We start from the raw sequence: 15,709 nt of genomic DNA, 5'->3' as shown, positions 1-15,709 counted from the left end.
ACACTCCTGATGGGGACGATAAAATCTTTGACACCATAAGGACGAAAGTGTTCTCAGCAGGCAGCATGGCTTTAAAGGCCATCAAGGCAACTTGTGCTCTGGCCAAGTATACACACATCTTATGGGATGTGGCAGCATTGGCAGCATAGCACATTCTGGAGAGAGAAGGCTTCTTAAGTTTTGTACAAGATGGAAAGGATGCCAAGTGTCAGTCTCTCCAGTCTGGTTTGGAGTCATCTGACTGTGTAAGTTGAGCCATGGCGGCTTGTACAGTCACTAGGAGATTTGCGTGGTTACGCAGGTCAGGGTTTGCTCCTGATGTCCAGGCAAGGTTTTGCACATGCCATTTGATAGCTGTCAGCTTTTCGACTCTAAAGCTGATGAAAGCTTAGAGAAGCTGCACACATCGAAAGCGGCAGCGAAGTCGCTAGGGGCAGCAATACACCAGCTTCAGCAGTCGCAAGCAACCTCTCGGGGTCAGAGAGGTTGCCCTTTCGTTACTACTTCTCAGTGGGAAGGGCAAGGGGACATTTTGTGTAACGGTCAATGGAGATCACCTTGTGGTTCACGAGGAGAGGGTAAAACCACACTCTCAGCCGCTGCTTCTTTGCCCACTTCAGCATCCGCAACTCCAAATCCCCTTGGATTGGAGACTGTGGTGAGTGGCAGGCTGACTGCATTGGGAAGATTGGCAGAGCCTTACTTCCAATGCTTGGGCACTGCAAACAATAGCTCACGGCTACTGCCTGCCATTTCTAAAAAGACCCCCAGATTGTCTTCCAGGAAACCAATCCTTGAGACGTCTATTACCCTGTTGGGAAAAAGGTGCGATAGAGTTAATCCTATAGCAGAAAGGAATCAAGGTTGGCATTCCCCTTATTTCCTTATTCCCAAGAAAGATGCAGGACTGTCACCCATCTTGGACTTGAGAAGCTTGAATAAGTTCCTCAGGAAGGACAAGTTCAAGATGGTCACTGTTTCACAGATCCTTCAGCTCTAGGATTGGATGGTGTCAAGGATGCTTACTTTCATGGGCTCATACATCCCAGGCACAAAAAGTACCTAAGGTTCGCGATTGACATTTCTCAATTTCATTTCTGGGCTCTGCCATTTGGGCTCACCTCTGCCCAAGGGTCTTCACCAAATTGATGGCAGTAGTGGTGGCATATCTAAGGAGGGGAGGAATTCACATCTACCTCTATCTGGACGATTGGCTGATCAAAGCTCGCTCACCCAAACAAGTTCTGGAACACTTCAGCATTACCTGCCACTCACTGTACAAACTAAGCTTCTCCCTCAATTTCAACAAGTCCCACTTGATACCTTCCCAAAAGCTTCAGTGAATTGGAGCTGTCCTGGATGCTTCCTCAGGGAAGGCTTTGCCACCCGAGGTGAGGGCTCAGCATATTCTGCAGATGGTCATGAAGTTTCAGAATGCCCAACATCTACTGACCTTCGATTATCTGAGGTTGCTCTGTCTTATGGCATCCTGTATTTTCTTGGTGCCCTAGGACCGTCTGAGGATGAGATCACTTCATTGGGCCCTCAAATCCAAATGGTCACCGTTCTCCGGCAAGATGACGGACCTTCTTCATGTCCAGAGCAAAGTCGCAGAAGATCTCCTGTGGTGGGCCTGCAAGGAGAAAGCGATGAAGAGCGAACGCTTTTTGCAGCCATGGCCCGAGATAACAGTATTTCTGAGGCTTGTGGCATCTGCTTAGATCACAGAGTATTAGTTTGTTTTTCGAAACTCGAAAATGGGCGTCGACACAGGGCGTGCCAGTAATACTATCCCTAGTGTGACGTCCACTGTACCCATGATCCCTCACGCGTGTAGGACCCTCAGATTGTTTTTTTCCGCCATACTGGTCGGAAGCATTTCGCGGAGTTCCCTGGCCTTAGCCATACTTTTGCAAAATATTGTTATATTTTCCCCATTCTCCACCCCAACGTCGAGTCACCGAACTTCCACACTCGACGCGGAGAAGAAATCGACCGGCGACAGCTGCATGACGTATTTGGGCCTCGGAAGGCCTCTGGCCTCGACCCGGGCTTAGGAAGGCCTTTGGCCTCGACCCTGCAAGTAGGAAGAGTGGGGGGTGGACATACTCTACACTCTTTAGGTATGTAGGTACATTCTTATATATTCCTACACTTAACAGCGCGCTGCCACAAGGTGCGTATGGAGTGTACCCCTTTCCAATTCTGCCCCAAGTGCAACCGCAAGTACCCTTGGGTTGACAGACACGCCACGTGCAATCTCTGCTTGCCGAGGGACCACCCTGAGGCGAACTGCAGAGCGTGTAGTAGGTTTAAACCGAAAACACTTAAGGACCGTTCGATCAAGCGTTGGGCCCACCACGCCAGGCGTCAGGAGGCCATGGCAGCGGAGGCCACCTTCAGCGATGGCAGCGACGCCGTGCTTTCAGACGGCGAGGGCAACGTGGCGTCAAGAGACAGCCGAGCGCAAGTCCCCGACCTCGGAAGGTCGTCCGGCAGGGCGGCTATGGGGAAGACCCCCAGCGACACAAGCTCTACCCACAGCACTCCACAAAGCACATGAAGTCCAACCGAGACTCGACGCGCACGTCGAGTTCTCGGAAAGAAGCACATAGAGAACGGTCTGAATCGGTGTCCTCTGGCCGTTCTCAATCTAGATCGCCGCATGACGCCAGGCAATCATCCACTGTTGCCAAAAGTGCCTCGCTCCCCAAGGTAACGGAAGTTCGATTGTCGGAAGACGAGGCCAACTTCCATCCCAAGACCGCACTGCAGGAGTCAGCGCCCGCAGACCGTGTAACGGCGGCTCCCGAGTCCCTACCTCCACGTTCTAAAGATAGGGACACTACCCCCGAACCTTGACGCCAGGCGTCGGAAGGCTCTGAAGGGGCGAAAAAGCAGGGAAAACATTCTTCCGCCCATGGGGAGGGGGGAAAACAACAAAGGAAGCAGTCTGAGCCTCCTTACACACCTCTAAAAACTTCCACTCCACATAAACAGACAGACAAGTCCCAGTCTTCTGTTATCCCAAGGACCCCTGCTAAAACCAGCAAGTCTAGCCAGGATAAAGCGGAGAAAGTCCCAGAAAGGGTCATTCCCAGTTCTAGAGAATGGTCTAGTGATGGCATAGACAGGGTTATGTCAAGGATGTCATAATTGGCAGACTTTTACGCAAAAAACCCTGAACACTTTCTCTCCTATACTCCCGACGAGTCAGCTCCCTCAGGCTCTAAGGATCCAATACCTCCAAGTAAGAAGTCCCAGTTTGAAGCCCCAACACGGTCTTCGGACCCTTTCTATATTCAGCCCTACTCTCAATATCAAGGGGATACATCCTTTTGTGAGGATCCAGATTTGGGCATGTTGGAGAGCAAACTGGTACGGGCTACTATGGGGAAGATGAGGACCAAGAAGAGGAAGACCATGAGACCTACAGAGTAGATTCCCCGGTAGAGAAAGAACCCCCGATTACCGACTCCCCTGTCGACAATCAACCTCTACTGAACGAAGTTCTGTCCCGAGCGGCAGAACATTTCCACATTGACACCCAGAGTGCTCAAGAGGAGAGGGACTAAGCCGAAGAGTTAGTGGGAGAAAGGAGGCCTGTTGCTCAGGCCATCCCTATCCTTAAGTCTATTCAGAGAAGAATAGACCCTTCACTTTTAAATCCTAACCTCACCAGAGCATTGAACCCCAGGATTGAGAAACTTTTCAGAGCAGCCCAATCAGACCCACTGTATATAAGGTTGTTACAAACACCCGTAAGAGGGCTGGAACACCCTTGTCATCGTCCGAAGCTCCTCCCGATAAGGAGAGCAAGAAACTGTATGGTTTGGGCAGGAAAGTAGCCTCCACTTCCGCCTACCAGGCAAGGATTGCCAACTCCACCAACCTGTTGGCCAGCTACAACTGCCATCAGTGGGAAGAAGTCGCGGCACTCATAGACTCCGCCCCAGAACCCTTAAAGAGCCAGTTGGCACGAGTTGCGGCGGAGGGAAGAGCCGTGTCCGGTTGCATTTTAAAAGCAACCTTTGATGCCGCGGATAACGCCGGCAGATTGATAGCAGAAGGAACTGTTATCAAGAGACACGCTTGGTTACGGCAGTCTGGATTCAAAGCTGAAACCCAAGCATCATTGTTAGATAAACCGGTGGAGCCGGATCTGTTGTTTGGTAAGGCGGTTGAGGACGCGCTGAAAAATGCCAAGGACGAGTATGAGACACTCAAATCCCTAGGCCAACTAACCAATAAACCCCCTAATCAGAGAGGGAATGGCAATTTTCGTCGCCCACGCGGCCAAAATACCCAGAGAGGATCTAACTATTCCCAGGGGCAGGGTACACCGTGGAACAATAATAACCAACCGTCTACCCAGGGTTACGGCAGGGGTAATAAAAGAGGACGTGGTAAAGGTAGAGGCAGTCCCAGTAAAGGAGGCGGCACGCCTCCACCAAAACAGTGATGCTCCGTTCAGGGTCCCTTCTCACGCAACCCCAGTAGGGGGACGCATTTCCAACTTCACCCAAGCTTGGGAAGGGATCACATCAGACAGATGGGTGCTGTCCACAGTATCCGCAGGGTACTGCATAGAACTGTTAGAGCGGCCTCGGAACCATCCTCCATGACAAATACATTCTTTGGAACACCAGAAAATCCTCCTCGAGGAAATCATCAATCTGCTAGCAAAGGACGCGATAGAACTTGTCCCGGGACACCAGGTAAAGAAGGGTATTTATTCAACTTATTTCCTTGTGCCAAAAAAAAATGACAATGCGCCCAGTATTGGATTTACGGCCTGCAAACAAGTATGTCAAGCCCCAATAATTTTGCATGACTACTCTCCAAGAGGTAACCCCCCTCCTAAAAAGGGGGGATTACATGGCAACATTGGACATGAAAGATGCCTATTTTCATATTTCCATGTTCCCAGCGCACAGAAAGTACTTGCGCTTCAAGTTGAACAGTCGGCACTACCAGTTCAAGGTACTGCCCTTCGGCTCCAAGGGTATTCACCAAAGTACTGTCGGTGGCGGCAGCACACCTACGCAGGGAGGCAATGCCGGTGTACCCTTACCTGGACGACTGGCTCATCACGGCGGAGACCCCAGTAATTTGCAGAACAAACATTCAAAGGACAATCAACCTCCTCTTCGAATTAGGCTTCTCAATAAACGAGAAAAAGTCAAGTCTGGTGCCAAGCACCTCCAAACAGTTCCTAGGAGCTATCCTAGACACCCAAGAGGGGTTGACCTTTCCTTCCGAGGAAAGAATTCGGAATATACTGCTGCAAATTCCGCAATATCAGTCCGGTCGCCAGATAACGGTACGCAAAGCAATGCGGTTGCTGGGCATGATGGTGTCATGTATTTACCTGGTCCCCCACGTGCGCCTGCGCATGCGTCCCATGCAGGAATGGTTGGCGAAACAGTGGTCGTAGGCAAGTGGTCAGTGGGACGATCTAGTGGTCGTTTCGCCAACACGTGTACAAAGCCTAAACTGGTGGACAAGAGAAAATCTGTCCAAGGGGAAACCCTTTTACGATCCCGAGATACAGGCGGTAGTCACAACCGATGCATGCCTGACAGGGTGGGGAGCTCACCATCTCCACCACACAGCTCAGGGTCTCTGGTCTCACTCAGTGGCCAAGAATCACATCAACCTGCTAGAGCTTCTGGCAGTATTCAGAGCGCTTCAAGCGTTCGAGCCCTACCTGCTAAACCTGTCAGTGCAAATCCGGACGGACAGCACTACAGCCATGTTTTACCTGAACAAACAAGGGGGGACTCGTTCACCAAATCTGTCCAAGCTTGCCCAGAAAATGTGGATATGGGCACTCAGACGGAACATCTTCCTGTCATCACAACATGTTCCAGGGGATCTCAATTCTCTAGAGGATGCTCTAAGCAGAGACTCCCTCCCAGAAGAACACAAATGGTGTCTACACAGAGAAGTCGTAGAAGATTTCTTCTCTCAGAGGGGTTTACATGCGACCCACCCTTCCTCCCCTCTGAGAGAAGGCGCATGGATGCTTGTAGTCTTACCTTTCTTTCTATCTGCTTGGATCATCTGTACTCGCGCTTCTCCTCATGCTACCTCATGTCAGAAAAAATACAATCTGAGGGTCCTACACGCGTGAGGGATCATGGGTACAGTGGACGTCACACTAGGGATAGTATTACTGGCACGCCCTGTGTCGACGCCCATTTTCGAGTTTCGAAAAACAAACTGTAATACTCCGCGCTTTCACTAGATGTCGGCCTATGCACAGCATGTGAATCTAAGCAGATACAAGCATCAGAAATAAGATTACGGTGAGTAATGTATCCCTTACGGATGCTTCCTTCCCACTTTGGGGTGATCATTCAAGCAAACAATCTGTCGATCAGCGGCCGTTGGTCTCGATCGGAGTCAGACCCTGGGGGTGGACCAGTGTGGGAGGATAACCTGGGTGAGGGTTCTTCAGGGGGTATGTGGGAGATAGCCGATGGTGAGACGCGGTATTGCCCCCCCTTTTTTGTTCATCTACCCCATTCTATATTTTAGGCTTTTCCGAAGTCCCAATTCCCCCGTCCCACCTTTTACACAAACACTGGGCCGAGGAATAGGGTGACAGAGTGCGGGGGAGGAATATCCTGATAATGACAGACAACACAGTGCCCTTGCATTACTTCAACAAGAGAGGTGGTGTGGGGTCACTACCACTGCACAGAGAGGCAATGCAGCTCTGGTTTTGGGCTCTTCAAGAAGGAATTTGTCTATTGTCCGTTCACTTAGCTGGAGAGGAGAACACGGTAGCGGACACTCTGAGCAGGCAGGGCACCGTCTCTCATGAGTGGGATTTGGCTCAGGAAGCCCTTCTAGAGATCTTCGCCCTTAGGGGAACTCCTCAAGTGGATCTGTTCATGTCCAGTGTCAACAGGAAATGCGAGCTGGTCTGCTCCAGGGAATTTCCTGAGAGAGGAGCTCTGGGGGACACATTTGTAGTTGACTGGGAGTTTCTTCTCCTGTACGCGTCCCATCCAGTCCCCATCATTACTCATGTCATCAGGAGGCTTAGGAAGTACGGGAAACCCATTATGTTGATTGCTCCGGATTGGGCCAGGAGGACGTGGTACCCGGACCTTCTGGATATGTCCATCTGCCCTCCAATTCGTCTTCCCCAAAGAGAGGATTTGCTCTGCCAGGAGGGAGGTCACCATCTTCACCTAGTAATCGGAAACCTGAACCTTCACGCCTGGTTTCTGAAAGGTTAAGATACAGGATTGGGACCTTCCAGAAGACGTAATGAAGGTGATGCTTTCGGAGAATCTATGCGATCACTTCGCCACCCTTAACAAAAATGTTGGCGCCAATTACGGCGCAGCAAAGTGCTCAGATAGATCACTTTGCCTGCATCACCTGCCCCGCATTCCCCTTCCCGACCCCCCCAAACCCTATCCCACTTACACTTCTGTGTGTGCCGCCAACACCCCGCTATACCTGCGGCATCAGTTCCTCCGACTAACGTGGGTCAGAGCTGAAGCCGCAAGGTGGTTTTTTTTTTTTTGCTTTACTTTCTTGTCCCCCGCAATTCCCAACTCCTGTTACTGCGCCCAAGGAGAGTGAGGGGGACACCCCTGCTCTGCTTGGATGCAGTGATGGGAGTCCGTATTTTGTGCGCCCCCAAAGTCGCAGTGACTGCTGGGGCGCACAAATGAGGGTGACATTTCGGTACGTTTCCCTTTCGGCCAGAAGGCCAGCAACAAAAGCTCTGCACTGCTGTTGTTGGAACAAATCTTGCAGCTGGTGCAGAACTAAGAACAGTGACCCTTTTACTTGTGACGCTCCATCAGTGTTGTCCTTCTTACTAGATCTGACCCATCAGGGGTTGCAGGTTTCCACTGCAAAGGGGATAACTAGCAGCGTTTTCCATTTTTAAGCAGGGTTCCTTTTTCAAAATTCCTATTGTGGTTTAGTTCCTGAAAGGCCTGACGAACATCTTTCCTCCAGTCTCATTTATAGTGCGGGTCTTGGATTTCAACTAGGTATTGAAGTTCCTGCTGGGAGCTCCATTTGAACCTCTGTATTAATGTCATTAAGAATTGCGACAGGCTGTAACCAAGCAAACCATTTCCAGATGGATTATTTTATGCTTTTGTTTAATGCTTTGGCGGGCACAGACCGGCCCGATAGTTTGAGCGCGCATTCCATCCAAGGAGTGGCTACTTCGAATATTCAGAGAGGGTTGCCTGTGCAAGTCATATGCAATGCTGCGACTTGCCGATTCTAAGTCTGGCCAGGAGGCTAAATTTGGCACGGCTGTGCTTCACAGCATAAACCAACAATGAATTCTCGATTCCCACCTGCTTTGGGAGTTTATCAAAGATAAGGAATCTTTGGAGGGAAACAATCCACTAGAAGAACAAATGACTGATCTCTAGTAATGTTCTTTTTTACTGGATGTTCCTCCCACAGATTCCTCACTGCCCTCCCAGCCTTCCCTCTAATTGCGAGTAATTCCATTTGTTATCTTCCTATCTTTCAACATCTGGTTAATAACCTTCTAGACGACAAACATGAACTAAAGCAACAGCCATCGCACAACCTACTTATACTATTGTTGACATCACGACCACGAGCAGGACGGAGTTCGTTGAGGGCCACAAGACGATGACTCACGGTGCCGTCTACTGTGAAAAAAGGTTTCCAAAGCTGCAAGCAGACTTATGAATATATCAAAGATGAAGAATCTGTGGGAAGAACATTTCCAGGGATAAGTAATTTGTTCTTCTTTGTCTTCCTCAGGGCGATAATGTTTTGATCAATACCTACAGCGGTGTGCTAAAAATATCAGATTTCGGCACCTCAAAAAGGCTGGCAGGGATCAGCCCAAGCACAGAAACGTTTGCAGGTAAGACCACTCATTCCCAGAATTCTGTACTTATTGGATGTGAAATATCTTGCACAGAATTCTTGATCACTCAGATAATACAACATTCCCAGAATTCCTGCACACAATTGTGACAAAAATCCTCTGCAAAATAGATCTTGGCCAGTATTCACAAAATCCTCAACTCACTGAGTATGTGATTGCTTTGTCAAGCTCCATGGGAATTGGAAGGCATCATCAGAATGCTCTGTTTCCTGGGCATGAACATTATTCTTGGAATCTTCTGCTCATTTGGAACTCGTCAAATGTTACCTGAATCCTCTCGTCTCTTGGAGAGAGATCATTTCTAGGAATGTCTTTCCACAGAGGCTGGAACCACATTCCCAGGATTCTCTGTATCCATTCATTGGGGTACCATTTTTAGAATCCTCCAATTGCTGTGTGTGGAGTACCTTTCTCAGGATGCAGTATTTGCCAGGGGATAAGGGTGAAGAGTAAGCAAGGCTTTTCAGAATTCACTGATGTCGCAGTTGTTTCCCTTTTTCCTTTTCATTTGAACACAGATCAGGCAAATAAATGTTTGGATACTCAATACACATTTCTGAGATTGTGCTAATTGTCTTGTATATTTAAATATTTTAAGAATACGCTAAGAGGGCGTGGCTTGGAGCGCCATCGATGTGGTCGCTGGCACAACCTGGCTAAACATAGCCTTCGACCGAGGAGGCGTTCTACCAGAATTTAGCGGCTGAACTTCTTCCCCGTCTTCGACCGAAGAAACCAAGATGGCCGCCAATCCGGAACCCAGCAGCACACGCCGCACTCATCGGTAGCGAGGCCCTAGGACGCCGGGGGGCTGGTGAAGGAGAGCAGTACTTAAAACAGAATCATCCGATTCGCACCAAGGCGGCCCAGAAGACTCCGGGTTGCTGCCCCTGCGGCTACGGCTTACATACACCCAGAGAGACCAAGAGAGCAGGCCTCCACCCCTCCCCCCACTACGCAGAACGAGTCGGGACCTCCGCGGCCATCTTGCATCAGACCCGACGGAGACCCTCTCCCCATACCAACGTTTCCTGGGGCGCCCCTGCCCACTCACCCAGACCTAGTCCAGAGCGGGGGCCGAGGGGGCAAAGCTCTCTGACTGCGGTCTCCCGCCGTCTCCCGCCGTCCTGGGCCTCGCTGCTACTCTCTTAATTGAGACCGCCTGACACGAGCAGCATGTCGAGGCAGACGAAGGCGAGCAAGGGCGCAGATATCTCCGCCATGTTCACGGCTCCAGAGAGACCCAAGAAACAGGATCCTCCTAAACTGACCCCACAGAAGCTACAAGAGGACAGGGGCGCTCTCGCCACCAAAGGAGACCTGATAGCCTTCATGGCAGACATCAAATCTGAGTTCCGCGCCTGCCTCTCTGAACTCACCGCTAAAGTTGACCAACCGGATCAGAGGGTCACAGAACTGGAGCAGAGGTTCGGAGAGATCGAGGACCATTCCCAGGATCACGCTACCACACTGGGGGAAATGCAAAAATCCATCGATTCCCTGCATCACAAATGCGAGATCCTGGAATTCAAACATGAAGACCTCGAAAAAAGGGCTCATCGCAATAAACTCCGCATTCGGGGCATCCCGTCCTCTGTCCCCGACAACAAGCTAGCAGACTACGTGGGAAGCTTCTTTGATGCCTTACTCCCGGATCTGGACAAATCACAGCTCCTACTGGACCGGACCCACAGACACCGCCCGCGCCGTGGGACAGATTCGGACCCCCCTCCGGATGTGATTACCAGGATCCACCTCTTTACGACGAAAGAGGCAATATCAGCAATCAGTCGCCAAGGAGAAGAGATCACTTTTCAGAGCACGCCACTTCAAATCTACCAGGACTTCTCACCACTCACTCTCCAGAAAAGAAGTGCACTTCGGCCTCTGACATTGTTCCTCCAGGAACAACAGATCATTTACAGATGGCTGTTTCCGACAGCTCTCCAGTTCACATATAATGGCATCCTACGCCGAATCAGCCACTTGGAAGGCGCGGAGAAAATCTTGCACCCGACCTCACCCCGAGATCCTTCCACGCCAATCCTAGAGAGGACCGAAGACTCTGGACCGCCTCCCTCCCCAAAACTCAAACGCACGCCTTGGTCGTCGACCCAGCGGAATAACAGAAAGAGATGAACGGGGACGCTTCCATGGTCCCAGGCTCCGTCAGCAAGTAAGCCAGGACACAGATACCCCTGCTTGAAGCAGGACCCGCCACCTAAAATTGCGACTTTAAACACAGTGGCGGCGGGCCACACCCATGGTTCATACCCACCCCAAGGATACTTTCCATCTCTTGTTCCTTGGGAACCCACAGTACTCGATACATGATGGGACAGTTGGCCCTGTTGGCCTTAGGTATGACCGTAATGTCGATCTACCTCCCTGTTAAAGTTGCGGTCCCCCGTTGGGACTCCGCGTTAAAACCTCAAGAGCAGAATGATACCAAGAGTTCCCCTAACAGACATGGCAGTTGAACCTCCACCCCAGGACTCCCCCCTAACCCAAGGAACGGAGAATGAGCCTTCAGAGGACCGTCAGTCGCTTCGGATCCTCTCCCTGAATGTTAATGGCCTGAACTCCCCCAACAAGAGAAGGGCAATTCTACTAAAACTTTGCGACGAAGAGGCAGCGATAGCTATGCTTCAAGAGACCCACCTGCTGCCGGCAGATGTATCTCACCTTCGATCCCGGCTATTCCCGCTCCAATTCTTCGCTTCGGGCACAAGTAAAAAAGGAGGTACGGCGATTCTCTTCAGGAAAGACTTGAACCCACAGATTCTGGAAACGAAAATATGCCTAGAAGGCCGATTTACAGTGATTAAATGCCTCCTGATGGGAGACCTGTATACCCTTATCTCAGTATACGCTCCCAACACCGGACAGTCACACTTCTATGACGCCTTGGGCACATCTCTCGCTAGCTTTGTGGAGGGCCAAACAATCGTCGGCGGGGACTTCAACAGGGTTCCCGACCCCACCAAAGACCGTTCACACCCCCCGACTCCAGGCGACTTCGCCCAAGCACTCAGCCGCCTTCGTTTCTTCAGGACTCTGGAGATAATAGACTCATGGCGGGTGTTTCACCCTGACGAAAAAGATTTCTCCTTTTACTCTTTTGTCCATCGCACCTTCTCAAGGATCGATTTGTTCCTGATCTCCCCACATACGTTCCCCTCAGTCAAAAAGGTCACCATCGGCACAAGAGCGATCTCCGACCATGCCCCAGTGCTTCTGGAACTCCGGGTTCAGAACCCTCACCCCAACATCCCGCGTAAATGGATGCTGTACGACCCGATCCTTAACGATATGGCCACCAGAGACAAGATCGCAACAGGAATAAATAACTTCTTTAAGGAAAGCCCAGCCTCAGATTCCTCACTAGCAAACAACTGGGATGCCATGAAGGCAGTAATCAGGGGCTCCCTGATAGCCCAAGGTGCGGCCTACCATAGAGATAGACGACAGACCCGGACTGCCCTAGAGAACGAACTAAGAGAGGCCGAGGCACTCCATAAGGAGAAAGGCTGGTTCCCCAAAACACAACGGATCATCCGTACGGCACGGAAAAAACTGGAAGCCCACTACGCGGAACAAACCGCCCAACTTATGGCGAAGGCCAAACAGTCATATTATGCGAAGGGCAACAAGGCGAACAAGTTCCTGGTGGCCAAACTAGCCAAGCAGAGACGCATCAAGGCGATCATGGGCCTGCGGGACGCCAACGGGGTCACACTATACTCAGAGCCCGAGAAGCAACGCCTCGCAATAGATTACTTGGCCCAAATCATGAAGGCAACCCCACGAAACCTATCACAACAGAAGGAATACCTGCAGCAGGCAGAAGTGCCCCGGCTCTCCGACGCAACGAGAGACGAACTGGAGGAGCCCATCACGGGGGAGGAAATTGAGGAGGCCATCAAATCACTCAAAACACGGGCCCCAGGCCCGGATGGCTTCTCAACCAGGTTCTATAAGCTATTCAGAGCACAACTGACCCCCCATCTAATTACCCTATTCAACTCCTTCAGGGAAACAGGGGCGGTGACCCCATCGATGCAGGAATCAACCACCATCCTCCTACCCAAACCTGGAAAAGACCCAAGAAGCATAACTTCTTACAGACCAATCGCACTCTTAAATATCGATGCGAACATATACTCAAAAATTCTGGCAACCCGTTTGAATCGCATCCTGCCGAAGATCATCCACCCTGACCAGGCTGGTTTTATCCTGCACCGGACAGCAGGTGATAATATCCGGAGAACCCTGAACCTGGTAGACCTCGCCTCCCGGAACTCCCAAAAATTAGTCTTGGTGGCTCTAGACGCAGCTAAAGCATTTGATAAGGTGGATTGGACGTTTGAGACACACCCTAGGGGCCTTCGGCTTTGGACCGGCTTTCCAAACGATGGTTCTAGCTAACTACGATAGCCCTAAAACAAGCCTGAGGATCAACGGCCACAACTCGGCCCCAAACCCTTGTCATGCGGAACCCGGCAAGGCTGTCCACTGTCGCCCTTGCTCTTTGCACTCACCATGGAGCCCTTCGCACAAAAAATTAGGCGGAATGACCAAATCAAGGGCATACAAAGTGGCCCCACACACCATAAACTCGCCCTGTACGCGGATGACATTTTGCTTACGATTTCGGAGGCCCACTCATCCCTTGAACACGCGATACGCGAAATCATCAGCTATGGCGAAGTCTCAGGCCTCACCATAAATTTCGATAAATCATCTGCTTTGGGAATTGGCCTCACCTCAGCAACGAGAACCGTTGACTAAGATGTGCCCGATAACATGGGAAAGGAGCGCCATCCCCTATTTGGGGGTCTACATCCCGGCTGACCCAAGGGAGACATACAAAGCCAACTTTCCCGACTCTTCAAGGAACTGGAAGGCGACTTGAAGCGATGGGAGACCCAAGAGATCTCTCTGCTCGGGCGTATCACTGCATGCAATATGAACCTCCTTCCGAGATTCCTATACACGTGCGCCTCATTACCCGGTGGCAATCCCCACGCCAACTCTCCGAGGGATCCAGAGGAGAATGCTGAACTTTATCTGGAGAGGTAAGAAAGCGAGAATCCCTCTCAGAACTATGCTGGGGAGTCCCAAATTGGGAGGGCTGGGGGTCCCAGACCTACGGGCCTACAGAGTGGCAGCCCAACTGGCCCGGGTCCAGGCCTGGCAAAATACGACAAACCGCCCCAGATGGGTGGAGCTGGAATAATCACGGGCACCCCTACCCCTGCGATTTCTACCACACATCCCACCCCCCCCTCAGGACCCATTGGGGAGAGCTCCTGCTATCAAATAAACACACCCTTAGCACCTGGGACTGGGCGCTAAAACGAAAGGGAGTGCCAAGAGGACTGAGCCCACTTTCCCCGGTCTTTCATAACCCAATGTTCACACCGGGTACGAATCCTCGCAATTTTCGTAATTGGATCAAAGGTGGGCTGGAGACCATAGGCCAGCTGTATATGGGGGAGAGACCTCTCACATTCGCCCAATGCAAGGAGAAGTTCCAACTCCAGGAACGGGATAGATTCACATATATCCAACTACGCCATTGGTGCTCGCATCCCCAAACCTTGCAAGCAGCAACGCGCCCTCCCACTGCCCTAGAACTCACCCTAGGAGACCTTCCAACCCGCAGCAGTGTATCCACCCTGTACAGACGCTTTCTAAGCGACTTCCTGACCACAAGAACCCGATGCATGGCCCAATGGGAAGCGGACCTGGGTCACCCGATAGAGGATCAAACCTGGGTTGACATATGGACCAGAACACATACCTCGTCCACCTGCATCACCAACAGGGAATGTGCGTATAAGATCACGCTGCGGTGGTACTATTCGCCCCTCAGACTTCACCATATGAACCCTCAGGTGGACCACTCTTGCTGGAGAGGATGCGGCCACCCAGGCTCTTTCTTCCACATGTGGTGGGACTGCCCGAAGATCCAACCATTCTGGAAAGCTTGCCTAGAGTTCATCTCACAAATTACCGGAACAATGATTCCCTTGAAACCAGAACCGATCTTGCTGGGAGCTCCAATCCCCGGGATCTACCTGCGCTCCGGACCCAGAGCGAAACTACTAACTCACTGCCTACTGGCCCGAACCTGGAAGACCCCGGAAGGCCCCCACATTGCCCAATGGTGGACCAAACTATGGGACATTCTGATAGCGGAGAAGGTGACGGCAGCACAAGTGGGAACTCTACATCGCTTCCAGAACATCTGGGCTCCAGTGCTGGAATTCGACCAGCGCTTCCCCGCCCTGACCTACAAACCCACCAGGGCCCACTGGATCTTAAAAAACCAGGAGGAAGACACATAGTCGCTGATGCTCAATCCGGACTTCCCGGGAGGGAGGAGCCCGCTCACAGAGCCTATGGGACGGATGGACCAGGGGGAGGGTGGAGGGAGAGGACGCAGGGGGGGATAAAGGACTGGGGGTCAACTTGCCGATATAACCACTGCATATAATGTCTGTACCTATCATTCTGCCTTGATTTAAAATAAACAAAGTTAAAAAAAGAATACGCTAAGAATGGGACTGCCTTACTTGAATCCTCTTCTCCATCTGGGGCTGACTCCCTTGCTAGAAATATGAGGATGTTCTCTGAAAGGTTTTTCCAATAGCTAAAGCGACTGTCAAACATTTCTGCTTTGCCTTGTTGCATACCTTTCCCAGCCTTTTTATGTGCAATACCCCATTTGCCTTTTCACGTGTGCTACCCTTGCCTTTTCACTTGTTCTTTCTCCTTGCCCTTTCACTT

General features: G+C 51.1%; 1 protein-coding gene across 1 annotated transcript in view; it reads left to right on the top strand.

Moving 5' to 3' along the window:
- Positions 1-15,709, top strand: part of MAP3K6 (mitogen-activated protein kinase kinase kinase 6) — a 1,613,301-nt gene that overhangs the window by 823,941 nt on the left and 773,651 nt on the right. The window contains exon 18 of the mRNA XM_069622894.1: positions 8,785-8,890. Within this exon, the coding sequence (XP_069478995.1) occupies positions 8,785-8,890 (106 nt within the window). The remainder of the gene's footprint in view (positions 1-8,784; positions 8,891-15,709) is intronic.

Source organism: Ambystoma mexicanum, chromosome 11 (genome assembly GCF_040938575.1).
Source record: "Ambystoma mexicanum isolate Mex_15411 chromosome 11, UKY_AmexF1_1, whole genome shotgun sequence".
Lineage (NCBI taxonomy): Eukaryota > Metazoa > Chordata > Amphibia > Caudata > Ambystomatidae > Ambystoma > Ambystoma mexicanum.
This window is presented reverse-complemented; position numbering and strand designations above follow the sequence as displayed.